This window comes from Rattus rattus, chromosome 14 (assembly GCF_011064425.1).
Source record: "Rattus rattus isolate New Zealand chromosome 14, Rrattus_CSIRO_v1, whole genome shotgun sequence".
NCBI lineage: Eukaryota > Metazoa > Chordata > Mammalia > Rodentia > Muridae > Rattus > Rattus rattus.
Genome location: NC_046167.1, coordinates 43172969 through 43200703, shown reverse-complemented (window position 1 = coordinate 43200703; position 27735 = coordinate 43172969). Strand labels below are relative to the sequence as shown.

The following is a 27735-nucleotide window of genomic DNA, read 5'->3' as shown; positions in this document are numbered from 1 at the left end:
CTCTGGGGACTGGAAGGATTCTGTCCCCAGCTGCTCCAAGGTACCCATGCCCTGTGCACTTCTGGAAGGTTCTTCTTTGGACAGTTTCTGGAATGAAAGTGGTGGTCTCACCTGGTGGTTTAGGAGTGACAGCATGCCTGGGAGACCAGCTCTCTCTGGGCAGGATTTGGGTATGGAGGGCTGTGGGACAGCCTTAGTTCTGGTTCACAGATGGAGACTGGAAGGATTCAAGCTGCTTAAAGATGCCACCTGCCACCATCTGTTCCAATCCCCCATACTGCAAGGCTGTTTCCTTCTCTCTGTTTATATCTCTTTCTCTCTTTATGATCTCACTATGTAGGTCAGTTGGCCTGAAACTTACTCTGTAACCCAGACTGACCTTGAACTTGTGGCAGTCCTCATTCCTTGGCTGAGTTCTGTTTACAGATGTGCCATCATTGCCAGCCCTATTTTTCTCAAAAAAAAAAAAAAAAGTTATTTTCCCCATTTCACTCATTTTCAGTCTTGTATCCATGTCTTATTCATCTAAACTGTATCTCCTCCCAATAGACTAGGAGCCACTGCAAGGCAGAGCTTGGGTCTTTTAATATTATGTGCTTAGCACCATGTACCAACAGAGTAGTTATTTGTTGAATGAGTAAATTATTTACTTAAATATTTAAGAATGACTATGATAGTATTTCATCACCCCCTCAAAATGGAATAGATCAAGTGTATTAAAGTGAATACTTTTTTGTTTTGTTTGTTTGTTTGGGTTCTTCTCTCCCCTGTCCACCCACCCCGTCATGGGAAATGACTTTAAAAGTCTAATCCTCCAACCTTTTCTTCCAAGTGCATAGGATTAAGGAACTGTGCCACTACACCTGCTTTGAAAGGGAATCTATTATTTTGGGAAACAAAGATTGCTACAGATTTAAATTAGTTATCTACAAGAGAGAAAAACAAGAGACATTTCCTTCTAAGGAGCATCCTCAGGCAGAAGCCTGCTTCTACCCACACTTTGAAGTTTCTCTGGTTTCAGGCTTTTCTCTGCCTGCCTCTCCTGGGGACCTATATTCCTTCCTTAACACTCACCCAGGGTTCTTGGTGAATGTGGGTGGAAGGGCAGGGACAGCCCCGAGTCTTAGAGGTCTCCTCAGCGTCTCTGTTGGATGTAGCCATCCCACCAGCATCCTAGAAGGACACAGAAGGATTTGGAGCCAGGTCACTACTACAGGTCCATAGACAGGTAATGGGAGAAGGATCCACCTGCAGTCTGCTGTGTTGGAAGTTGGTGGTTTAGTAACAGATGCCAGGTTTAGCATCTGACCTGCTGCTGACCCAGAGGGGAAACCTTGGGAAGGCTTAGGGCCATTAAAGAAGGTGGTTCCACTTCTGCTGCTCCACACTGGGAGGGAGGGGAGAGGGAGGGAGAGGTGCAGGCAGACAGGCTGCTACTAGCAGAGCTGCTGCAGGAGCCCTGCTTGTACTGACACTCTGCAACCTTTTGCTTCTTCCTATTGAGTGCAAGCAATTTTTGGTTTCAAAAATTCTGCCCATTTGGCAGGACACTTAGTGGCCGTAAGAAGAATGTTGATTTCTCTGTTCTCTGAGAAATACACTTCTGTACATAGCTGCAGCTCCAAGGCAGAAAAATTATGCCATCTTAACAAAGTTTGTGCCTTAGTATGTCTTTCCATCTTGCCTAGCTTTTTATGTCTTTGAAATTTTTGATGAAGTTTCTTTATTATGAAATTCTGGCTGACCTGGGACTTTTCAGGATACCCTCACAGTTGGTGTTCTTTCTGCTTCTACCTTTTGAGTGCAAACAAGCCTGATTCTGTGTCCTGGTTTAAAAAGATGGCTTGTCTAGAGCTTAAATTATTTACTAATTATCAGTAAAGTAATACATGATAATTTTTATATTTCCTATAAAATCTAATTGTGATACTGACCCATCCTTCATAAATCATTTACTTCTGTGAACAGATATTTGGAAGTCTTTATTAAAATAGATTTTCCTGAAGTCTATCCATTGCTGGAAATGACATGCCCAGCCTCTGCACAGTGCAGAGGGCTAGAGCTGTATTTCATTAGTCTTTGGGCACAGCAGACAATGGGCAGACGTCAGCAATGGACACCCCATATCTGTCCTCCACTGGTTTCTTTCCTTGTTCTTTTCATTGGACAGTGAGTAGGTATTTGGGAAGAGGGTGGAAGTAAGCTGGAAATGGCAGATTTTCTGGCATTTTTCTTACGGGATATGATTATTAACTTGGAAGGATGTATTAGTTACATGCTATGCAGTAGATAATGTTAGACAGAGCTCAAGATTTGTACTTAGATTCACAGGGGCTGGAGAGATGGCTCAGTGATTAAGAACACCAGTTGCTCTTCCAGAAGTCCTGAGTTAAATTCTTAGACAACTCGTAGCTGTCTGCAAGCTTCATGGTCTGATGTTTTCCTCTGGCTTCTACTGACACTGCATACACCAGACATGCTATCAGGCAAAATACTCTCATACACGCAAAATAAAATCTTGATTTTGATTATCTGATCACTTGTCTCCTTCTAGAATCTAGAATTTTGGTTGCTGGGAATAAGACTTGGAAGAAAGATGAATGTTTATGAGGCAGAGGTGCAAGCAGGCTGTGTGCCAGGTGCTATAGTGGTCACTGATCCAGTCTTCTTGCTCTCACGTACTTTATGATTTAGTGGTGTTGGCAGATAGGAAATAGACAATCCTAGTGATTCAGCTTGTTCAGGAAAAGTAGGACAGGGACCTATAACAGGGGAGCCAGAAGTTTCAGGTTCTTCTCTGGAGATGTGCTTTAGGCTGAAATGTGGAAAGAGGAATAGGATGGCAAGCATGGGTAGGGGAGCATTTAAAAACAAGGAATTCTATACTAAACCTGGAACCCTGGGGCTCTGGACATTAGGGTTGGGGGTGGCCAGATTTGAGGAGCTCAAGACCAACCTAGAATTGGTTAACTCCGAAGGAGGAATTTCAGTTGAGTTGTGGGAAAGCAGTCAATTTTGAATACTAGAGTAGTGATTTTGTATCATAGCCTTAGGCAAAGTATACAAACTTGTTTTGAGAAATTGTGTTCAAAAGGGAAAGGAAGCTGAAGAAGGCCTGCAAGAACTGTTCAGTGTGCACAGATAACACCCTATGGACGGGCAGCTGAATTTTATTCATGGCTTGGCAATCCTGTGAAGGTAGGCAAGATGTCCTGAGTACTTATGATGGGATGGTCATAATCCCATCCCGGGAGGAGAAGGAAGAAGAGGGGAAGGAGGAAGGGGAGGAGGAGGGAGAGGAGGAGGAGGAGGAGGAGGACTTTGAAGGCCACAGGCAGAGGATAGGATGCTTGAATTAGCAATCCTCTAAGAACCTGGGGAGATAGCTGACAGCTGACCATTTGACTATTGTCTATGAAGCTCTAGGTTTGAACCCACATACTACAATCAGTAAATAGAAAGGAAATCTTGGTGAAGTTGAAGCAATAACAAGCCCAGGCCAGGGTGTGGTAGAATGGTTAAGAGGGCCAAGCAGTGGGAAGACAACCTGATAGAGGCCCCGAGGAGCCTGACGATGCTATCACAGTTTGAACACTTTGTGTTCATCTTTATGACAGCCTGGTTGAGGTATGCAGTGTCTCCTTAGGTCTACAGATGAGGAAAACAGGGCACAGTGATGATACTGACTGAGGGCCTTGTGCTTGTTAGACAAGTGCTCTATCACTGAGCTAAATCCCCAACACTGAGATAATGCTTCCTAAAGTCCTCTGCTTGTAAGGTTTTGTAGTGAGAATTCATCCTAGGGTGGTTGATCTGCAGGAAGCAGTATCATAAGCAAATGGAGGCACCGTGATTCCCAATGGTAGATGTGGGGCCATATAGGAAGAGTAGAGTCTTGGTACCACATGTGAAGTCAGCTGAAATGTCTAGGAGAGTGTGTGGTCTTCAGTGCCTCAGTTGGGTTAATTCTTCTACCTGCTCTAACAGCCATGCCAACGGTGTGTCCAAGTCAAGAGTTAGAAATTGGTCAGACAAGGAGTAACCAGGAGAATTTAACTTGGTGTGGATCCCACCCCATCGTTCATTGTTGCTGGCAGCCACTGTATCCCCCTCACTTCTTATGTCTCATTTCTGAAATTGATATATATTGTCATTCTCCCTCCCTCCTGAATAGAAATTTCGCAATAATGTTAAGCATATTCTGGCCTTTCTGCTTGGTGCCACCTGCACTTTTGCAGATCGGGAGGTTATTTTGTAACTTCGCTCTGAGGAGGGAAAGAGAACACAGGTTTCTTGTTTGATGAAGATTCCAATGTGACAAAGGGAGGAGGAAGGGATACCTGCTCTTCCCTGGGCAGACCTGGAAACACACACAGGCGGTTAAGTTGAAATTATGTAAGTGTGTGTGGCAAGAGAATGATGGCAAAGACAGATGGCACTTCACGTTATTGTCCTGTGCGTGACCATTTGTTAGCTGTCATCATCGTTCCTTTTGTCTGAGGACATGCTCTCTGCTCATAGTCGCTAGCTGTAACTGTTACTGTCTGTCCTTTGGAGCGATCTTGTGTGGCATAACACACAGGATGGAGGACTCTGGCATGCATTCGGGGTCTGGAGAGGGTCTGTACAAGGGAAAAATGATGATAGTTGATAGTTGGAAGGGATACCTCGTACACTCTTGGTTCTTTCTAAAGATTTGGAAGGGACTGGCAGGTCTGGATAGAAATGCTGGCACACATGGGTAAATGCCTCCCCATGAAGTTTCCATACAAACCCTTTGACCTGGGTCTAAAGCTTTTATTTGACTTATATTCACCCTAGGTCTGAGAAGGTCCTATTCCAAGGCCTGAGGTCATGATGCCTTTATTTATTTCTATTTTTCTGTTTCTATGTTGTATGCATTAGTGCATGTATGAGTTTGTTTGTGTGTGTGTGTGTGTGTGTGTGTGTGCGTGTGTGTGTACACATGTATGTACCTAAGGAGTTAAAGAAGCTATGTAGCTTCTAAGAGGGATTAGCAGGAGAACTTTAACTTAGTCTTGATTGCTGAGAATGTAATTGATCTGTATTCCTGTCCATCACTCACTGTTGCTCTCTGTTTGTGCTGCTCATTCAGAGCCAGGCTTGTAGGTGTTTTCTAGCCACCTCATGTGAGTGTTGGGAGCAGATGTTAGTCTTTTGAAGAGTGGTAAGTGCTCTTAACTTCTGAGCCCTCTCTCTAGTCCTATGACACTTAAAAAGAAGGTCCATTTCTGGTTGTGTGTCACTACTAGGGCATTGTCATTAAAACCTTGTGCCACTCCTCTCTTTTTAAAAACGTCATTAGAAAATCAGGTGCTAGATTAGAGAATTTTGCATTACCTTGGGTTTTAGAAAGAGGATATGATGTATAGTTACATTAAGAAGAGTCTGGACATGATGGTTCACTCCTGTCATCTGAGTACTCAAGAGATAGAGACAGGACAATCGTGGTAAGTTTGAGGCCAGCCTTGTCTACACAGTGAATCCTATGCCAGGCAGTGTTACACAGAGAGAGCCGTCTATTAAAGAAACAAAGAAGCATCAAGTATTGCCATTGTTCCGATGTAGGCACACGTGTACCTGGTGAGGAAAGGTTCCACTGGCTTGTTTCTTTCATGCTTGACATCTTCCAGCTTGCTGTAATGGGATAGCAGGAAGAATGGAGTGATTATGTCTGACAAGCTGTGTGTAAACATTCCATTTCAGTGTAAGCAGAAATAACTAGGCGGGAAGAAAGGATTTGCACAGGTGTTAGAGCACAAAGCCATTGCTGGCGCCAGGCACCAGATTAGAAGCTGACCTCAGCAGCTTCTTGTCCCTTTCTGTAGAATCAGGGACCACAGGAGTGACATTCTTTCAGCAAACATTTACCACCAGGGGCCTGGTATTCCTAGAAGTCCACATACACCAAGGACAGGAGAATCTCAGAACCAGGGAAGCACAGAGAGGGCCTAAGCAGTGAGTTGAGAATAGTGGAGTGTAACTTAGAGACTGGTTTCAACCAATTTTCACTCATTCATTCATTTTTCAGTAACAGGATCTCACAGTGCAGCCCAGAGTGGCCTTGTTCTGTCCTTATGACCCTCCTTTCCCTGAGTAATGTTCTCGCTGTTTCTGTCTGTCTCTGCCTCTGTCTGTCTGTCTGTCTCTCTTTTAAGTAAGTGCAATACTTTTTTAATAAACACACACACACACACACACACACACACACACACACACACACACACACTGTATGCATTGCCTGTGTAGGCCAGAAGAGTGCATCAGATCGCCCTGGAACTGTAGTTACAGGCAGTTGTGAGCTACCCAGTGTGAGTACTGCGATGGCTCAGCAGTTAAGAACACTTGCTGCTCTTCCAGAGACATTAAAACTTATACTTGGGTCACCCAGCTAGCTTATTCACTCAGGCTAAATCTAGCTCTGTCTTCCACCAGTTTCTCTATATTATGGACATACTATAAATTCATTTATTGCAGTATAATCAGTAACATGTTCCATGTAGCAGATTTCCTTTCAGCACATTGTGTATTAGCTTGGTTATCTTATCTCATAGCTCTATAAAATACAGATACTCTTTTTTCATTCTTAATTTTGTGTGTGTAGTATGTATGTGTTTGCATCTGCGTATTGTTGTCCATGTTTGTCTGTACGTGCATATCCAGATGTGTGTAATGTGTGTTCATGTGGGGACCACAAGTTGATGTTAGGTGTTTTCCTCAGTCATTGTCTACCACACATATTGAATTAGGGTCTCTCACTTGAACTCAGAGCTCACTTATACAGCTAGTGTGACTAATCACTTTGTTCCATGGGTCCCCTGTCTCTCTCTTCTAAGCACTGGGATCACAGGTTGGCTGCTGGATCTACCTGGCATTTAACACCATTCTTTCTGTTTCTGTTTCATGGCACATACTTTACCCACTGAGCCAGCTACCCAACTCTTATTTTTTGTGGCTTTAAAGTCACTTGTGGGCCTGCTTCAGCCCCTCAGGATTGTTGGTAATGTGCCACCACACCAGCTTTATTGCTCTCAATCACAGAGGAAGAAGCTGAGGCACAGCAAAGGTTTAGGCATTTGCTCCAGGGTCACAGGAATAGTAAACGTTGAAGCCTGGAACCACAGCAAGGCACTCTCTTAGACCCAGTACCCACATCAAATGGCTTTAAACTACCTCTGCCTCCAGCTGTAGTGGATCAGGTATCCTCTTAGCCTTCATGATGTGTACACAAACTGATGTGTACATGCTGCTACATAGACACATACAAGTACATTATAATTGTTATTTTTTTAATGCCAGGGATGGTACATTGAACAAACTGGTATGGTTATATATCAATAAAGCACTTTTTACAAACATATGAAGCTGGACACGGGGATACAGACACACTACACTTTATATTCAGTTTATATACACTTTATATTCAGCAATGAAACTGAGGGACAAGGGAGGCATCAGGGTTTAGCCTGAGTGAATAATGTACCTGGGTGACCCAACTATGAACAAGTTTTAATATTGTTGGAAGAGCAGCAAATGTTCTCAACTGCTGAGCTGTCTTGTGGCGTAGCTCACAACTTCCTGCAGTGCTTAGAAGGCAGGAAACTTGTAAGCTCAAGACCAGCCTGGGTGGCATAGCAAAGCTCCATGTCATAAAACTAAAAATCCAACCAAAAAAAAGCAACGTTCCCCACCAAACTCCACAAAATAGATGGGTATCTGCTTCTGCCATATGGCCTGTCTTGCTAATCCTGTGCCAGGCTGCATGGTGCGGTGAGAACACTTACTAGTGACAGTAGAGCCCACACTTGTCAACCAAGAATGTTGCTTCCGTTTTAAAAGGGAATTGGAACCTGGGGTGGCCCTTCTTGAAGCATTTCTGATGTTCCTTCGGGGTAAAATGTCCGCCTGCCTCAGCTAGAAATCCTGGTGGCTACTGTGGCAGTGTGTGCTTCTAGGGAGCCTAAAACCAGAAGTGAGGTCCTATTCCTTCAACCATATGACCTTTCAGGGGCCTCTCAATAAAATATCTGCCACTGAAAATTCTCTATAGTGGTGGCCATGAGTCTTACCACTTGCCTGTGTCCCTTACTCAGATTACAGGGGGCTTGTACAGGGTGCCCAAGGAACTGGGGATTTGGAAGAGAGAAACTGCTTGGTGTGAGTTTGCTTGGAATTTAGCAGATGCCTCAGGGTATAAGACCCTATTGAAAGTTCAACACGCTGCCTGTGCTAGCATGGATTCAGGCAATGAAGTTAAAAGGGTACCATTTTTAAAAGTATTTACTGAGAGAGTTCCAGAGTCCGCCTTGGAATATATCACCTCTGTAAGGAAATGTAGGCAGCTCTGCTGGGCTGTGTGCTCTAACAAACAGTATAGAGAGTTTTTAGAAAATACTGCAGATGAGTCTTTCTATTTGGATTCTGTTAGAATGAAAGGGGCTAATGTTTGCCTTTCAGTGAAGACCAGATAAATGTCATTGAAGTTGGAAATGTGGGGTGCACACTAAATATCTGTGGAAGAACAAGTCTTATAGGGAGGTAGGGAGGCAGGGATGGCTTTGTTCTTGGTGATGAAGATCCCTTGGCTAAGTGTTTATACTCTCCACATCTCACTTCCCTCATTTCTTATAGGTAAGGTCTTACTCAGCAGCTCAAGTCTGGAACTTAGTGATCCTTCTGCCTCAGTGCCCCAGGTGTGATCATGCGTGAGCTATCACGATATCTGTTCCTTTTTTTTTTTTTTTTTTTACTTTACAAGAAAACTCTTCTTCTTGTTCAAGGTCAAAACCTGTGTCTTGACAGAAAACTTCAATTTAGGGTTTGCCTTAGTTTCTTTGTGACTTTTGTTTGGTTGAACAAAAGTGAGGAAGTGGACCTTCTTAACCCTTGGACCTAAAGAAAGAGTTACAGCAGAAGCTTCAGCTCACTTGGTATGTGCTAGGTGCTGGAGTGACCCTGCCCACCTTGCCATGGTGGTTCAGTGGGTGACTGCTCTTGCTTGAGGAGCCTCATTTCCTCACTGCTGTCTCTTTCCTACTGGAGAGGTCAGCTTTGTGGAAGAAAGTGAGAGAACCAGACTTTAACCCACATTTTTCTGAGGCCAAAATCTAAGCATGTGTATTGACCTGGGTTCCCAAGAAGAGTCTCAGTGCTGATCTTGGAAATGTCCTCAGAAATGAGAAGGTTTGACCATGAGGGAGGTCATGGTCAATGAGGAGGTTTTGGTTTGAAAATGAAGAATCCCTTACAGGCTCATGTGGTTAAATACTTGGTCCCCAGTTGGGCTGCCATTAGAGAAGGTTGTGGAACTTTTAGAGGTAGAGCTCACTGCAGGGGTTACTGCAAGAGGCCTGCTCTCCTTTCTGGTGACTCTCTGCTTCCTATCTAGCTATACACAGTGCCACTAGCTAGCCACTTAATACTCCTCCCACAGTGCCTTCTCTGCCTCAAGGGATTGTAAGTCCTTGAACTGTAAGACCAACTAGCCCTCCTCCCCTAAGTCGCTTCTTGTGAGGTATATGGTCACACCAAGATGAAGGGTTACTCTAACACATCTCCCCATGGACATGGTGCTGATTGGTCCCATGTAGGTGAAATCCATACCAATGCCTGCAAATCCTCTATGGCTATATCCTGGAGCAGTTTGGAGACTGCTTGGATGGGGATTTCTGGGTGGCTGGAGCCTTATTTATTGACTCAGTTTTTGCTGATGGAGGAAGAGGCATGTTCAGAATGGAAGCACCTCAGTCTTGTCCAGATATGAGGACCCACTATGCTCTCAGACCACCAGTCTTGGGAAAAGATGAACTGAGACTGAAAGATCTGCTGTACTTCACTTCCGCTTTGTTACAACTGCTGTATGACTCTAGGGACCATAGCTGGCTCCCAGAAGGTGGGACCAGTCAGCACGAAAATTTCATAGCTTGTCTGTCTTCCTTCAAAGTCTGGGCTTTCTCCTGGGTGAGTCTTTTCTCAAACAAGTTATTTTGAACTGTGTACTTATATAGCATGGGCACAAACACTTGTTCAGATAGAAAGTCAGCACATGGGGCCATAGACTGTGAGCCTGATTATTCCAGGATGAAGGCAGTATGATCATTAGAAATGAATATGTTTTCCAATATCTAAGAAATGGCTCTTATTCAAAGGGAATGCATGTTTTGTTTTTCTTTTCCATTTCTTTTTTGTTTAATACTATGTACTAATGTTCTAATATTAATTGATACCCATCCTGTGGCCTCCAGAAATACCTTGTGATGCCACTTGTGGAAGGGGATGGCACTTGATCTAGGACAGGACCCACTTACTGGTCTGCTAACCTGGGTGGCTGGTGGAGGGAGGTATTTATCCCAAGGCCCCAGGGTAGGAAGGTTCACAATGCCATATGCTGCCCTGTTCAGTTGCTTAAGTGTGTGTTTTGAGATTTGTTTTTAAGGCTTATTAATTAGGTGCACACAGGGGACCTTGTAAGTGCTTAATTACCCATGTGCTCCTTGTATAATGATGTCCAAAGGCATCTCTTCATTCTCCTTCATAGTTTGTTCGCATTGCCTCTGTGTCTGTGCTGCATATGCAGTACTCTCCAGGAAGGCAGTATTTCTTCTATGAATTGTGTCTTTTTTGTTTCCCCAGATGGTATCAAGACAACCCAGGATCTATAGTCATTAAAATGGTGGGAAGGAAAGGGCTGAAGCAAGAGTAGACAGTAAAGGAAAGAGAAGGTTGAAGGAAGATACAAAAAGACCTGGTGGGAACAGTGGCAGCATTGGCAGAAAGGGAGTCTGAGGAGAAGAATGGAGAGCCTAGTCTGTCCACCCAGGAAGGCAGGGACATGTGGAGACAATGAGAGAGATAAAGCCATGACCAGATGGTGGCAGGAAGGCAGTCTGACTCACCAGTAGAAATTCAACCTTTTTTTAGGCTACCAGTCATTCCTTTGGCTGCAGATTTGTATCCATTTGCTTCATAAGGCTTTAAAGTTCTGTGACTTGTTTGTGGTTCCACATGTGCCATTTCCAGAGGAATCTGACTCTTAAAGGAAAGGAAAGATTAGAATCTGGAGTGTGGAGCACTCCGGAAGTGTAGCTAGAGCATCTGATCAGAATTCCAGCTCTGCCATATGCTGTCATGATTGCTGTGAAACAGTAGAAAATATGGCAGAACTGCTCACCACACATCATCCAGGAAGCAGACAGGGAGATGAGGGAGTCAGCACTCAGATCACATGGAAGCCCCTTCCTGCTGTGCAAGGTGCATAATCTTTGTCTGCCTCAGCTTCTTGTGCTCCAAAAAGGGAATAAAGAGTGTTTCTCTCATAGCTTAAACACAGGCACACGTCAGACTGTTCAGTGTGCAGAGCAGGAATTGACTCATGAAAGCATTGGTTTCTTGGCTCTCTCTATTTTTCATGTTTCTCAGCAAGTGGTCACAGCTGTGCCCCACCATACACTTCCTGCTATGCTGTTCCTCACCATAGGCTCAGAGACAGTGAGCTCAAGTGGTTGTGGATGACCTCTTGAGCCATCAGCCGAAAGATGTCTTCTCCTCCTAGGGTGTTTCTTTCAGGCTTTCTGTATCCTGCATTTGTCATTGTGACCCACCATGCTGCCGGCACTCATCTTGACATTTCTCATGTTTATTGCTTTGCTTCTTTGTCGGGCCTCCAAGGGCTGCGATTGACACAGCATCTTCAAATGTAAACACCTCTATTGCCTTTATTCTCAGGACTTATGAGAGTTGTGTAGAGAAGACCCACTTTTTAAAGTCAAGCAGTGAAGATTTTAGGTACGAATAGATCCTGGTGTAGCTCCCTTCCCTCTTCCTTATTACTGGCGACTGACCTAGGCCCTGGTGCATGCTAGCTGAGCCAACCATTGAACTGTATCATTTCCATGTTTGTTCCGATCTGTAACTTCTAAGATTCTATTCAAACCTGGAATTCCTGGATCAGGACCTAAGTCTCATTTGCTAAACTAGGAAGCTCTTTGGAAAATGAAGGAAGACAATTCTGCTGTTACTGCTTGCAGGGCTCTGGCCTCTGTTCTTTTTCCTTCGGAAGCTCATGAAGCCCATGGGGATCTCTAACGTGCAGAGAGCCCAGTTAGATAATAGACAGGTAGCCTGCTCAAAGCCAGGCATCAGCTCCTTTATATTCAAGAGGGGTCCGCTGGGTAGCAGGAGAGGTGTATAAGCCATAGGATCCTATATTGTACATATATCATTAGCTGATTGTCACAAAGGAAGTTCAATAATATCCTGTTCAAGGAGGCAAAGTTGGAGAAGGTCTCTTGGAAACTGGTCTGGTTGTTCTGCCTGTGTGTTTCCTAAATGTTGTCAGTCTGTTTTCTGATGGTGGTAAGCAGGAGGGCAAACATGGATGATGGCATTTGGGAAGTGCAAAAGAGAAGGCAGCAGAGCCTTCACTGTTTGCTGTTGAGGTATCTGATAGGGCTCTAAGATAACTAACTGCCTTTCAGTGCTTGCCCACTACTGATCTAGTCTTGGGACCAACTGCTTGTCAGAGAGTTCATAGGTTACTGTTCACTATAGGCTTCCACATAGGCACACCTGGACTGGAACTGATTCTACAGGACCAAGAAGATGTCCCAGGTCACTTACCCTTTTAGGGTAAGAGCCAAGCCACATCCCAACCCCGAATCCTGTCCCCTGCCATGGTGGTAATAGGGCATTAGTATCTTTGAAGTCAGGCAGTAAGACTGAAACCCTTCAGGTCCATGTGTAGTACTGAGGACAACTTCCGCTTTTGTGTTACAGGTGCTCACATCATGCCGAGCTTTCCTCCTGTCAGCACGAATCCCCACCAAGGTAAGCAGCCATGAGTTCCCCTTCTGACATGGATTGACAGACACACTCTTTTGTCAATATCCAAGCTTTGACATTTTGATATGATGTTATTTCCAAATATGTTAAGTTGCCTGCATGGCTGTTCTGGAATGCATGCTACCTGCTGGCTGAGCCAGCCTGCTGTAAAATACATGCATTCCAGATCCATTCCATAGAGCATAGCATTTAGGCTGATGTGTCAGGGTTATCTCTGCACATTCCTCTTCAGAATGTCCCTGAAGCTTGCCATAAAGGTTGCCTTTCATTTCCTCTCAACTCTGTGGGTAGAGGTTTCCCAAGAAGTGTGGTGAAGCATGCTGTGTCCCATGTCCCCAGGCTCTTTGTCCCAGTCATTTTTCTGCCTTACATGTGCTGTGTCAACTCCCTTTCATATTTGCTTCAGTCCAGCAGTAGCAGCTTTTTTCAATCAGGTTTTGACATGTGGGAAATAATCTTCATGATTCTAAAGGGTGCATTGCAGGGTTGTGAGCTCTGTACCCTTTCCAGTCTGCCTGTGAAAAAGAACACTTCAAACTCTTCTCCTATCCCCTCCCCTCTCCCCTCCCATCTCCTCTGTCTTTCCCCTCCCCTCCCCTCCCCTACCATCCCCTCTCCTCTCCTCCCCTCCACTCCTTCCTTTCCTCCCCCTCCTCTCCCTTTTTCCCCTCCTCCGCCTCTTCCCTTTCTTCCCTTTGCTTCTGCTCCCCTCCTGTCTCCTTGCCTTCCCAACCCTTTCCATTTCTACCCTCCCCTCCCTTTTTCTTACCTTCCCCACTCTTCTTCCTTTCCTTCCCTTCCCTCCTCCCCCTCCCTCCCCATCCTTCATCCTTCTCTTATGTCTTACCTTCTTTCTTCCCCTTCCTCCCTTTCCCCTCTATTTTCCTCTCCCTCCCCATTCCTTTCCCCCTCTTCCCTTCCCTTTCCTCAGTCTTTACTCTGTCCTGTGCTCCTTATGTATCCCCCCCGACCTTAAACTCATAGCAACCCTCCTTTCTCAGGTGTGAGTTACAGACTTTGCTCCAAGCTTTAACTCTTACTAGCTTCAATAAGGAAAGAGACTTTTGGCTCCAACCCTTTTGTAAATTGACACCATTCCTGTGTTATAGACTAATAGTTACTATGGCGACAAGGTTGGACTAAACTCTCAAAAAATACCAAAGGCAGAGCTGGTGTAGTGTTGCACTCCAGAATTATGAGACAGCGGGATCTTGGGTTCTAGGCCAGCCTGAGCTACCTAGCAAGCCTTAAAACAGAAAATTGGCAGAGGCAGTGGAGGAAGGCAGTATGTAACAAAGCTAATGCTGCATTATTGTAGATGGAGATATATGGGTTTGAATAAAAGTTACTTGCCCTAATGAAAGGAGAACTCCAAAGCCCAGCATAGTGATTCTTGTATGTGATTCTAACACTGGGGTGGCGGCGGCAGGAGGTTCAAGGATTGGAAGTCAAGCTCAACTATGTAATAAATTCCAGGCTAGCCTGGGCTACATTGTAGGTTTAAGGCCAGCCTGGGCAATGTGAGAGATAGTATTTGGAAAAGAAAAAGAGGAGAATCCTGGGTAATATTTGGGTAAGCCTGGGATATCTCAAATGTGTGGACATATGTACACACTTGAGTCACATGTCTCAGATTAGTCATGAAGAAATAGCTAGGCAGGGTGACACATACCTATAGTTCCAATGTTTGGGGGAGCCAGGAGGACTGCTGTGAATTTGAGGTACTCCTGGGTAGTATAGTGAGTACTAGACAGTTTAAAAAAGAATGGGAGAGCAAGGGTGGGCAGAGGAAAGGGTTTTTTTTTTTTTTTTTTTTGTGGTGCTTGGGATTAAATCCAGTGCCTCATGCACCATGCACACTAGGCAAGCATTCTACCGAGTTATATCCCCAGCCCTGCCTTAAGTCCATCTTCCTTTATTTAATGTTGGTCCCTTCCCTTCCCACCTTTTGGTTCATCCAGAATTATGAGACAGCGGGAACTTGAGGTTATTCTTCAAGGACCACCTTCAGTCTCACCAGGCTTCCCTGGTTCTACTAGCCCAGACCAAGCATCTTAGTTGTGATCCCTCTCTCAAGACAAATTCACAAAATCCATTCTCAGCTAGTAACTGATGTCAGTGCAGTGTTTATGGCTGTGTATGCACTCCGTGTCTGCTGGATTCAATGACAGTGTAGGGTCCATGGTCCACTCTTTATGTGGCAGTTTTGTCAGGCACTTCAAATGAGAGGTCGTTTCCATAACAACAGGTACTGCAGATACACGCGGGGAGATAGTCGAGGCTAATGGACAGTTTGAGGCCCACACCACTGTTAACCGTACACAGAGCTGGAGTACAAAAGAAGCGCAATCTAGAAATGCCTGTCCTCACCTACAGAGCAGGTGCCTTCAAATGCTCTCTTTTACTTTATTTATTTTATTTTATGAGACAGGGTCTCCTGTAGCCCAGGCAGGTCTCTGGACTCCACTTCCTTCTGCCTCTTCTTCCCCAAATGCTGTGATGACAGGCAGGTAACAGCACACCTGGTTGATGTGGCACTGGGAGTCCAACCCAGAGGTCTGTGCATACTGGATAAGTGTTCTACCAGCTGAGCCGTATCCTCCACTCCAGGTTCTCTAGTTCAAAGGGCATGTCATGCTTGACTCAAAAGCTTTACCACTGCAAAAAGAAGTGGACTGTGAAGGCGCATTTGCACATGTTTGTATTTTAAGTAATACAGGTAGGCAAGTATGCTCTCTTAGGACAAGTTTTCTGCTATACTTTAAAGAATTTAACCCAGATGTAGCTCTTGGTAACATTAGGTAGAAAAGTTGCTGTAATTGAATAGTTCAAAATATGGCCCTCAAGTGTGCATGTAGCTCATAAAAGGAGACATATCTTGTTCCCCTTAGAGTTTCCAGTGTGGCACATAGTAGGCTGTTCAGAAGTATCAACTAGGTGAATATGAGCAAATAAGTTCATTTATTCATTCTTATGTACCTCCTTCCCTAATAAAGTCTTGCTATGTAGTCCAAGTGGCTCCAAACTCATGGTAATCCCACTGTCTCAACCTCCTGAGTTCTGGGATTACAGACATCAGCCACCACACCAAGTCCTATGATTCTACTTCTAGATATCACTGTGCTTCCAGGTGTTTAACTTTGATATCTTCTACTTTAATAAGAGCAGAGTTCAGTCCCTGTGGGTCGATTGCACTTGTGCCTTAAGCATGACAGCTGGCCCTCTGTGGCTACCGGTTTCACATCTGTGGGTTCCATTTATATGGATTCCAAATGTGTGGAAACACAGTACCTGCTTCTGATACTTTTTCTTCATTCTTTCCCAGGCAACACATTACTGCTAAGCACTCTGCACTGCGTTGTAGTAGACGTTATAGGAGCTGTAAAGATGACTTTAAGAATTTAGGAGGACGTATGTAACATGCACAGGGTGCCCTTCTCTAAGGGACTTGAACATCTAAAGATTGTGGTGTCTCTGGGCATTCCTAGAAACCCCCAGTGGTACCAAAGGACACATATGTGTGTCTAGCTTTAATGGGAGATAGGGCTCATGCATGTTCTAGTCCTTTTCCAACGTCTTCCAGTCTCATATCCTGTTACTATTTGGTGTAATGAGATGACAGTCTGCAAAACTAGGAGAAAGGTTAGTGATCACAGATAGTTCAGGAAATGTACTTCAGTCTGGAGAATGTGTAGGACAGAAGATCACAGGAGAAGAAATGGAGGGAGGGAGGCTTCTTAATTCATTGGAAAGAGGCAGCTGGATGGTAGGGTATTTGTCTGGTTTGCACATTCTGGGTTTGATGCCTAGCATCATAAAATAAAAATGTAAAAATACAGAAAAGAAATAATTTGTGAAAACACAGAGAAGGGTATCTTTGTTTAACTATACATGCCATTGGGCATAGTTTAAAATTCATAAATATATTTATCCAAATTCACCTAAAACAGGAGTTTTATGAATTTTTGAGAAGAAGATGACTTTAGTAATTGAGTGGAGTGTAGCACAAAGAGGAAGAAGGGCCAGGCCACGAGCACTGAGGCTTTCTGATGCAACATTGTAGAGAAAGGGGGGAAGGTATGTGTTTGGTGGCTTGGTGTCCCATAGGCATTTGCCAGTGTATACACAGTGGGGTAGAGTGCAGGTCTTGCCTCTGTTTTGAGCCTAGGCATGCCGCTTCCTCTCTTCTGTTTGTGAGGTAGGTAAAACCTCCATTGAGATATAAATCCCAGCTCTGTCATGGTGGACAGAGGTTACCGAGCAGCCTGTCCTCAGAAGATGCACAAACCTTACTTAGCCTTGGGGTAGTTCTGATTATAATGTTTTGAACCTCAAATGATATGTTTCAAAGCCCTCATTACAGGCCTCTGCTTCCCCTCCCCCTCATTGCAGCTCGAGTTAACCTTCAGCTATCTAGAGATTCATGGAGTCATCTGCCACAAGCCTACTCAGGTGAGTATGAGCCCTAGGAGCCTGGCACTGTGCGGTCACATGAATGAAGATTTTTTTGTTTGTTTGTTTGTTTGTTTTTGTTTTTGTTTTGTTTTTTTGAGACACAACTGAAAAGCAAGAGGAGAGTAGCATTTTAGGAGGGGGAGATGGCAGAGGCTGTGTGGTTAGTGGAGAGGAGCACTTCTGAGGAGAAAAATGGAATTCAGGAGAGCCCATCTGCTCCATGCCGACTGCTGCCTTGTCCATTTGTTCACACTGTACGACAGATGAACACCACAGCTTCATGGCTTTTTATAAAGTATTATGTAAGGTACCTCTGCCCTAGACAAGGCTGGTCTCCAGTTCTCAACAATCTCCCTGCCTCAGCCTCCTAAGTATGGGGAACACAGGTATGAGCCACATGCCTGACTCTATGAAAATCTTTTTTGGAAGGAAATGATAAGTGATTTCTTTTGGCTGCTTTAAAGCAGATTAAAAGTAGATTTATTTGCAGCAGTGAAGTGCAAGATTCGATAACTTTTGGCACATGTATATCCACGAAACTCCTAGTCCAGTCAGGATGGTGGGTAAACCTATCACCTTCTGTCTCCTCCCCATCTGCAGGCACCTGCTTTCTGCTGCCAACAGAACATGGGTCCCACTTTATAAGACTTCATATGGATGGGATCATATGAAGTCTTGCCTTCCTCATTCGGTTTAACTATTTCGAGGTGGATTTATTGCCTGTCTTAGTGTATCATTACTTCCTGCCGCTGTGTGGTGTACGTTTCATGGATACGTCAGTCTTTTTACCCTTTCATCTGGGACAGGCAGTGTGCTGTTTCCAGCTTTGACTGTGCCAGGTCCGGCTGCTGTCAATATTTATGCTCAGTCTTTGGACATGTGTGTGTAGGTCCCAGCCAGCATCATGGCTAGCAGGGAAAGGATCTGGGTGAGATATGAATAAAACTTGAGTTAGCCTGACTGAGTGAGCCAACTCTGGGCTAGACCTCTGGAGTCTGATGCCAGGTTATTTTAGCTTCATTTAAGCACATCATAGTTTTGGAGAAAAGTTTTCTGATGACAATGAACTCAGTCACATATGTAAAGCTTACTTTATCTTTACATTGAAACTCTTTAAAGATGGGTTCTGTTGACTCAGAAACAATGCTCAAGATAAGAGTCTAGGGAGAATGACTACGATAAACATGCTGCCCGTGGGAATCAAGACTGGTTTGGCTCTGGGATAACAGAGTTTCTTATGGTGTTGTAAAGTACAAGTGGCATCTCTCATAAGGATGTGTTTTGTGGACTAAGAAATAATGTTCAAGATTTGTGGGGGGAAAGTCTGGGAGAGTCAAACATATTCTGGGGGATATTCTGTAGCCAGTCCCTACAGATAGCAAAGGATCACCAGGTGGTAAACTACACCCTTTCCCAGCACTCTGGATGGGAAACAGGCAAGCATCTTTCTTTAAAGAGACAAGCTGTGTGTTTAGTGTTCCTTTTATGTCCTCCTGAACATAGATAAAGTCTCTTTTATTTTTGCCTTTTTAACAGGAAATAGGGTCTTTCTACCCCCTTTTCTACATTTAAAAACAATATTCTGGATATAAATAATTGACTTTGGCATTTTGGTCTCACATTCTGCTCACCGTACTATGCTCACCTGGTAGGCCAGCGTTTCTTACAGATTCCATTGTTTCCTAGAGAGATGGTATCATCATCTATGTGAATATGGTTAGCTTTTCTTTCCTTGTCTTTACTCCCACGGGGAGGTACTCCTGAATGTATACGCTCCTACACAGCTGGCTGGATGTATTCAGAATTCAGTACACTGACTTCTTTTTTACCTAGGACATTTTCCAAAGTTCTTTTGCAGTGAGCTACCTTGTGAAAAGAAGGAATGTTTTTCTATGAAAGACCAGGCTTACTTACCATTTCTCATGAAAACAGGAAACTGCATATACGCAATAGTTCCTGTAGAGTGGACACACACATATGCATACGTACACATACACAAACACGTACACAGAGGCATCCATCTGAATCTCTCCATGTCCTTCTTGTAGAACATGGAGCTCTGGGGAGCCTATCATGGTGCCCATGCCTCTTTGCTATGCCATTCATTAACTTTGTCAACAAGGAGCTTCCTGGCTCCTTGGAGCATCTGTGGAACAGAAACAGGTCAAGCCATTGGTTTCCAGGTGGAGTAGAATCAAATCTCAGACCTTAGTAACCCGAGCCAGCACCTTCAGGACAATGCAGAAGAGAAGTGGCCCAACCAGATCTTCCTGCCTCTTTCCTAATCTCTAAGGGAGATTCATTCTTTCACTACAAAATATGACATTATCTGTAGATTTGTTCTGGGGATGATTGTACCTAGTTAGGAGAATTCCTTTCTATACGTAGTTGGGTTTTTATCAGCACCAGTGTTGAATTTTCTCCAATGTTTTTCTCTGTTTCCTGAGATTGAAGTGATTATTTTTAAGGATTTTCTCCTTTCCCTTCCAAGAGGAATTTTATTTAATTTAATTAATTAATTAATTTATATGGAATCTTTCATTCCTGGGACAATCCCCATGAGTCAGAACATGTTACCTTTTTATATATAATATTGCCGATTTTATTGAAAATATAATTGATTTTGCTTTTATATATTTTTTTTCTTTTTTTCGGAGCTGGGGACCGAACTCAGGGCCTTGCGCTTGCTAGGCAAGCGCTCTACCACTGAGCTAAATCCCCAACCCGATTTTGCTTTTATATTGTGTTTATCTTACTATAGTAACCTGGTAGCTATACTCCCTTTATCATCTCCATCATTTTTTACAAGTATGCATTTTTAGTTTTATTAAATTACATTTAATTAAAAAAAATCATCTTATCTATTAGCCTTTCACAGACAGACATATATATATATATATCTCCATCCCACTTAGGTTACACACATATACTATGTGTTAAACTTTAGGAAAGAGTTTTTGCACTGTTGTTTGAGATACTAGATTGCCATTTTCCAGTTTCTCTTCTTTCTCCAATCTGCGTTAGCATGGTCATGGAGTTACTGTATGAACTAAGAAGTAGTCTCTGTTATGTATGTCTCGTTATGAGACCAGAACTAGCATTAATCCTTCCTGAGACATTTGGAAGTTGTCTATGCTCTGAGGTGATGTCACTCCTCCCTGAATGGCTTCACTTGTGGCATCTGTAGAAATCATTACTGATACGGATGGGTTACTTTTACTAGACATTTATTTTATTGATCATCTCAAAAAACTTGTTCTCTGGTTGAATTGCTTTTCTGTCACATAAGTTCTTCCTCTGATCTTTATTTTTATAAAAGTTTTACCTCTTAACCGCTTGTGTTTGTTTGGCTATTGGTAATAGTCTTAAAAAGAAACAGTCAAAACTGTCATTTATGACAGCTGAGATTACATACAAATACTTGGAATTTTTCCATAGTTCATCTGAGAGCAATATTTTATGGTTTTTCCGAAGCTAGAGTTTGAAAAAGAAAAGAACAACTCACGGCAACATATGTTTGCCATGTAGGAGTGAGTCTTCACTCATGAGTGACGGAATGGTGATGTCATCCTAGGCTGCTCTCTATTGAGGAATGTCTGTTTGTGATTCAGAGGGCATTAGTAAATGCTAATGCCAAGTGTATAGTGAAAGTATGATTTGACTGTGGTATTTAATTATGAAGAAGTTGTTGGCACAGCAAGATGAAGTTTCCCCTATGGCCTCAGGAGTTCACCATTCCATAAGCTGTAGTCTTGTCACCTTAGTATGCTGTCCACGTACGAGGACTAGGTAGGCAGCTGTGTGCTTCAGCCACAGATCTTTTCCGTCACAGAGAGTTCCTGACATGCAGCACTTGAGAGTTTCTGTGAGCATTACCCAGTGATGTGTGCTTGGGAGATGAGCTGAGAGTGAGACAATAGCACGGTCCTATAGTCTTACAGGTTAGACCTAATTTCCAGTCCCTAGTGGTGTTCACTCCGCACTGTGTTTCATACTAGTGGCTTCTAGTGTGTTTGTAAAGTACAGATGCCTTATCAGTAGCCTCACCCTTGTCTCTCGCTGTCACCTTGTGGCCCCCCCCAACCCTTTGCACATATGTTCACATACACAAACAACATTTATGGCAGTTAGGATTAAATAAATCTGAGTGGTTTGTTTGTTTTAAATCAAGTACACAATTTGGTTGCCTGTGTTCTGAAGGTTGAGACTCAGTAACCCATGTTACCCCAAGGGAGGATCAGTAACTTGAAAGCCTCAAGTCCCCTGAGTCTCTAGTCTGTGTGAGGTCATGAGGACAATGACATCCTCTGACTGCATTGCAACATGACCATTAAGGGAGTGTTTACTTTATCTTTTGTGTGCCTTGGTATTTTGCCTGCATGTATGTCTGTGTGAAGGTGTCAGATCTTGGTGTTATAGACAGTTGTGAGCTACCATGTGGGTGTTGGGAATGAACAGGTCTTCTGGAAGTGTAGTCATTGTTCTTAACTACTGAGCCACCTCTCCGGTCCTCCATTTGTTTTTTGTTTTGTTTTGCTTTTTTTTTTTTGTTTGTTTGTTTGTTCTTTTTTTCGGAGCTGGGGACCGAACCCAGGGCCTTGCACTTGCTAGGCAAGCGATCTACCGCTGAGCTAAATCTCCAACCCCTTGTTTTGCTTTTTAAGTAAAGATTTTATTTTTATTAGAGAGGGAAGGAGGGAGAGAGAGAATGAATATGAATGCTCACATATGCAGATGCCTCCTGGAGGTTGGAGGAGGGCATTAGATCCTCTCAAGCTGGAGTTTATGGCAGTGCTGGAAACTAAATCTGGATTCTGAAGAAGAGCTGCAGGGCAGGTGCCTTTAACTATTACTTCATTTCTCCATTCCCTACTATCTAACCTTGATTATGAATTTTGCTAACATTCTGGGGTTATTAAACTTCTGTCATTGCTGTTTTTACCATTTAATATGTTACCAGATTACTGAAATTTGCCTTAATTATTGCTCTTTCCCTTTTCTTTGTGGAAATCTGGGGTATAGAAATCTTATTTTCAAGGTTTTTTTTTTTTTTTAAATCTTTATTAACTTGAATAATTCTTATTTATTTTTTGATTGTTATTCCCCCTCCTGGTTTCCCGGCCAACATGCCCCTAACCCTGCCCACTCCCCTTCTATAGGGGCTTCCCCTCCCCATCCTCCCCCAATTACCACCCTCCCCCCAACAATCATGTTCACTAGGTGTTCAGTCGTGGCAGGACCAAGGGCTTCCCCTTCCACTGGTACTCTTACTAGGCTATTCATTGCTACCTATGAGGTTGGAGCCCAGGGACAGTCCATGTATATATAGTCTTTGGGTAGTGGCGTAGTCCCAGGAAGCTCTGGTTGGTTGGCATTGTTGTTCATATGGGGTCTCAAGCCCCTTCAAGCTATTCCAGTCCTTTCTCTGATTCCTTCAACGGGGGTCCCGTTCTCAGTTCAGTGGTTTGCTGCTGGCATTTGCCTATGTATTTGCTGTATTCTGGGTGTGTCTCTCAGGAGAGATCTACATCCGGTTCCTGTCAGCCTGCACTTCTTTCCTTCATCCATCTTATCTAGTTTGGTGGCTGTATATGTATGCAGGCTCTGAATGGGTGTTCCTTCTGTCTCTGTTCTAAACTTTGCCTCCCTATTCTCTGCCAAGGGTATTCTTGTTCCCCTTTTAAAGAAGGAGTGAAGCATTCACATTCTGGTCATCCTTCTTGAGTTTCATGTGTTCTGTGCATTTAGGGTAATTCAGGCATTTGGGCTAATAGCCACTTATCAATGAGTGCATACCATGTGTGTTTTCCTATGATTGGGTTACCTCACTCAGGATGATATTTTCCAGTTCCATCCATTTGCCTATGAATTTCATAAAGTCATTGTTTTGGATAGCTGAGTAATATTCCATTGTGTAGATGTACCACATTTTCTGTATCCATTGAAGGGCATCTGAGTTCTTTCCAGCTTCTGGCTATTATAAATAAGGCTGCTACGAACATAGTGGAGCACATGTCTTTGTTATATGTTGGGGCATCTTTTGGGTATATGTCCAAGAGAGGTATAGCTGGGTCCTCAGGTAGTTCAATGTCCAATTTTCTGAGGAACCTCGAGACTGATTTCCAGAATGGTTGTACCAGTCTGTAATCCCACCAACAATGGAGGAGTGTTCCTCTTTCTCCACATCCTCGCCAACATTTGCTGTCACCTGAGTTTTTGATCTTAGCCATTCTCAGTGGTGTGAGGTGAAATCTCAGGGTTGTTTTGATTTGCATTTCCCTTGTAACTAAAGATGTTGAACATTTCTTTAGGTGCTTCTCAGCCGTTCGTCATTCCTCAGCTGCGAATTCTTTGTTTAGTTCTGAACCCCATTTTTTAATAGGGTTGTCTCCCTGCAGTCTAACTTCTTGAGTTCTTTGTATATTTTGGATATAAGCCCTCTATCAGTTGTAGGACTGGTAAAGATCTTTTCCCAATCTGTTGGTTGCCATAGTGTCCTATTGCTAGTGTCCTTTGCCTTACAGAAACTTTGCAGTTTTATGAGATCCCATTTGTCGATTCTTGATCTTAGAGTATAAGCCATTGGTGTTTTGTTCAGGAAATTTTCTCCTGTGCCCATATGTTCGAGATGCTTCCCCACTTTTTCTTCTGTTAGTTTGAGTGTATCTGGTTTGATGTGGAGGTCCTTGATCCACTTCAACTTAAGCTTTGTATAGGGTGATAAGCATGGATCAATATGCATTTTTATACACACTGACCTTCAGTTGAAACAGCACCATTTGCTGAAAATGCTTTCTTTTATCCATTGGAAGGTTTTGGCTCCATTGTCAAAAATCAAGTGCCCATAGGTGTGTGGGTTCATTTCTGTGTCTTCAATTCTATTCCACTGGCCTATGTGTCTGTCTCTGTACCAATACCATGCAGTTTTTATCACTATTGCTCTGTAATACTGCTTGAGTACAGGGATAGTGATTCCCCCAGATGTCCTTTTATTGTTGATGATAGTTTTGCCTATTCTGGGTTTTTTGTTATTCCAGATGAATTTGCAAATTGTTCTGTCTAACTCTCTGAAGAATTGGATTGGTATTTTGATGGGGATTGCATTGAATGTGTAGATCGCTTTTGGTAAAATGGCCATTTTTACTATATTAATCCTGCCAGTCCATGAACATGGGACATCTTTCCATCTTCTGAGATCTTCTTCAATTTCATTCTTTAGAGGTTTGAAGTTCCTATCATACAGATCTTTTATTTGCTTGGTTAATTTGCTTGGCTACTCCAGCTTGCTTCTTCTGACCATTTGCTTGAAAAGTTGTTTTCCAGCCTTTCACTCTGAGGTAATGTCTGTCTTTGTCTCTGAGGTGTGTTTCCTGTAGGCAGCAGAATGCAGGGTCCTCATTGCGTATCCAGTTTGTTAATCTATGTCTCTTTATTGGGGAGTTGAGGCCATTGATATTAAGAGATATTAAGGAATAGTGATTATTGCTTCCTGTTATATTCATACTTGGATGTGAGGTTATGTTTGTGTGCTTTTCTTCTCTTTGTTTTGTTGCCAAGACGATTAGTTTCTTGCTTTTTCTAGGGTGTACCTTGCCTCCTTATGTTGGGCTTTACCATTTATTATCCTTTGTAGCGCTGGATTTGTAGAAAGATATTGTGTAAATTTGGTTTTGTCATGGAATATCTTGGTTTCTCCATCTATGTTAATTGAGAGTTTTGCTGGATACAGTAACCTGGCCTGACATTTGTGTTCTCTTAGGGTCTGTATGACATCTGTCCAGGATCTTCTGGCTTCATAGTCTCTGGTGAGAAGTCTGGCGTGATTCTGAATAGGTCTGCCTTTATATGTTACTTGACCTTTTTCCCTTACTGCTTTTAATATTCTTTCTTTATTTTGTGCATTTGGTGTTTTGACTATTATGTGACGGGAGGAGTTTCTTTTCTGGTCTAATCTATTTGGAGTTTTGTAGGCTTCTTGTATGTTTATGCGCACCTCTTTCTTTAGGTTAGGGAAGTTTTCTTCTATGATTTTGTTGAAGATATTTACTGGTCCTTTGAGTTGGGAGTCTTCACTCTCTTCTATACCTATTATCCTTAGGTTTGATCTTCTCATTGAGTCCTGGATTTCCTGTATGTTTTGGACCAGTAGTTTTTTTTCCGTTTTACATTATCTTGGACAGTTGTGTTGATGATTTCTATGGAATCTTCTGCTCCTGACATTCTCTCTTCTATCTCTTGTATTCTGTTGGTGATGCTTGTATCTGCGGCTCCTTGTCTCTTCCTTTAGTTTTCTATATCCAGGGTTGGTTTCCTTTGTGCTTTCTTTATTTCTTCTATTTCCATTTTTAATTCCTTCACCTGTTTGATTGCCTTTTCCTGGAATTCTTTCAGGGATTTTTGTGATTCCTCTCTGTAGGCTTCTACTTGTTTATTTATGTTTTCCTGCCTTTCTCTAAGGGAGTTCTTCCTGTCTTTCTTGAAGTCCTCCATCATCATGATCAAATGTGATTTTAAATCTAGATTTTGCTTTTCTGGTGTGTTTGTATATTCAGTGTTTGCTTTGGTCGGAGAATTGGGCTCTGATGATGCCATGTTGTCTTGGTTTCTGTTCCTTGGGTTCCTGTGCTTGCCTCTGGCCATCAGGTTGTCTCTGGTGTTACCTTGTTCTCCTCTTTCTGACAGTGGCTAGACTGTCCTATAGGCCTGTGTGTCAGGAGTGCTGTAGACCTGTTTTCCTGTTTTTTTTTCAGCCAGTTGTGGGAATAGAGTGTTGTGCTTTCGGGTGTGTAATCTTTCCTTCCTACTGGTCTTCAGCTGTTCCTGTGGGACTGTGTCCTGATTCCACCAGGCACGTCGCTTGGAGCAGAAAAGTTGGTATCACCTGTGGTCCCGTGGCTCAATTTGCTTGTGAAGGGGCTTCTTTTGAGCTCTCTGTGATGCCAGGAACCAGGAGGGCCTGTGCAGCCTTTTCCTGGAGCCCCTGTGCACCGGGGTCTCAGATGGCGTTAGGTGTTTTCCTCTGGAGTCAGAAATGTGGGCAGAGTGTAGTCTCTTCTGGCCTCCCACGCGTGTCTGCCCCCATGAAGGTTTAGCTCTCCCTCCCACGGGATTTGGGTCCAGAGAGCTGTTGATGGGTCCTTTCAGGTCAGGATGGTGTCTGGACCGCGGGGGACCTGCTGCTCCAGTGCCCCTGACTTCGGGTTCCCAGAGGCCCTATCCAGTTTCCTCTTGGGCCAGTAATATGGGCAGGGCTGGGCAGTATTGGTGGTCTCTCCCGCTGTGCAGTCTCAGCAGTGCTGACCTGTCCGGTGGGTGAGCTTTCTCTCCCAAGGGGTTTGGGAGTAGGGAGCTGTGGGCCGGGATCAGTGAGATTCTTGCTCCAGCTAAAAACCGGAAGTGTCCAGTCCCAGAGGAATTTTGCCTCTGTGTGTCCTGAGTCCACCAGGCAGGTCGCTTGGAGCAGAAAAGTTGGTCTTCCTGTGCTCCCGAAGCTCAAGTTGCTCGTCGGGGTCTGCTTTTGAGCTTTCCGTGAGGGAGGCAACCAGGAGGGCTTGCTCTGCCTTTTTCCGGAGCCCCTGTACATCAGGTTCCCAGATGGCGTTAGGTGTTTTCCTCTGGAGTCTGAAATGTTGGCAGAGTGTAGTCTCTTCTGGCTTCCTAGGCGTGTCTGCCCCTCTGAAGTTTGGTTGCTTTTTTTTAATATAAATATGTTGCAGGGGTAATGGAGGAAGTGGTATCTGCTGGTGTTGTGTTATTTTCAAGTTTTGTTGATGTTACCGCACCCTTTGTACTTACGGTCTTATACTTCTATACTATAGAATTTTTTAGACTTTTATCTGCAGGTCAGCAACTGTTGTCTTCAAAGTAAAATGTTTGCTGGGTCATAGTGACACAGAAAAGCCAACTTCATTTTGTTTCTGTTAGAGGAAACAAAACCACCCCATAAGTTCATTGACTGTGGTTTAGTAAAAAAAATGTTGCCTATAGCTTGGCCCAGTAGATTAATCTAAGCTACAGGATGCTGAGGCAGGGAGATGGCAAGTTCAAGACCTGTCAGTAATAGAGAGTGAGTTCGAGTTCAGCCCAAACAATTTAGTAAGATCCTGTATCAAAATGGAAAATAGGAAAAAAGGAAGAGGCTGTAGCTCAGCCCTTAGGATGCTTACATTGGGATTGGTGATCGGGAGTAGAGATGGTATCTTATAATCTCTGGTCACTTTAACTAAGCCTCTGGAGATCAAACCTAGGACTTTATGAACTTTCCTAGTTACTGTTTTAAATGGGGACTGAGGGTAGGAATTCTGCCCTGTGAAGTATTTGACCATTCTGCTCAGCCCGGAGCAGAGGAAAGCCAACACTGATAGACAGCTCTGCTTTTTTTTTTTTTTTTTTTTTAAGGCAGAGATGTGATGAGTGGTT

General features: G+C 43.5%; 1 protein-coding gene across 11 annotated transcripts in view; it reads left to right on the top strand.

Annotated features, from left to right (window-relative positions):
• The window catches only part of Carmil1 (capping protein regulator and myosin 1 linker 1), a 279741-nt gene that overhangs the window by 103853 nt on the left and 148153 nt on the right, over positions 1–27735 (top strand). For all 11 annotated transcript variants that reach the window (XM_032884200.1, XM_032884196.1, XM_032884194.1 and 8 more), the window contains exons 3-4: positions 12796–12846; positions 17254–17313. In XM_032884200.1, the coding sequence (XP_032740091.1) occupies positions 12796–12846; positions 17254–17313 (111 nt within the window). The remainder of the gene's footprint in view (positions 1–12795; positions 12847–17253; positions 17314–27735) is intronic.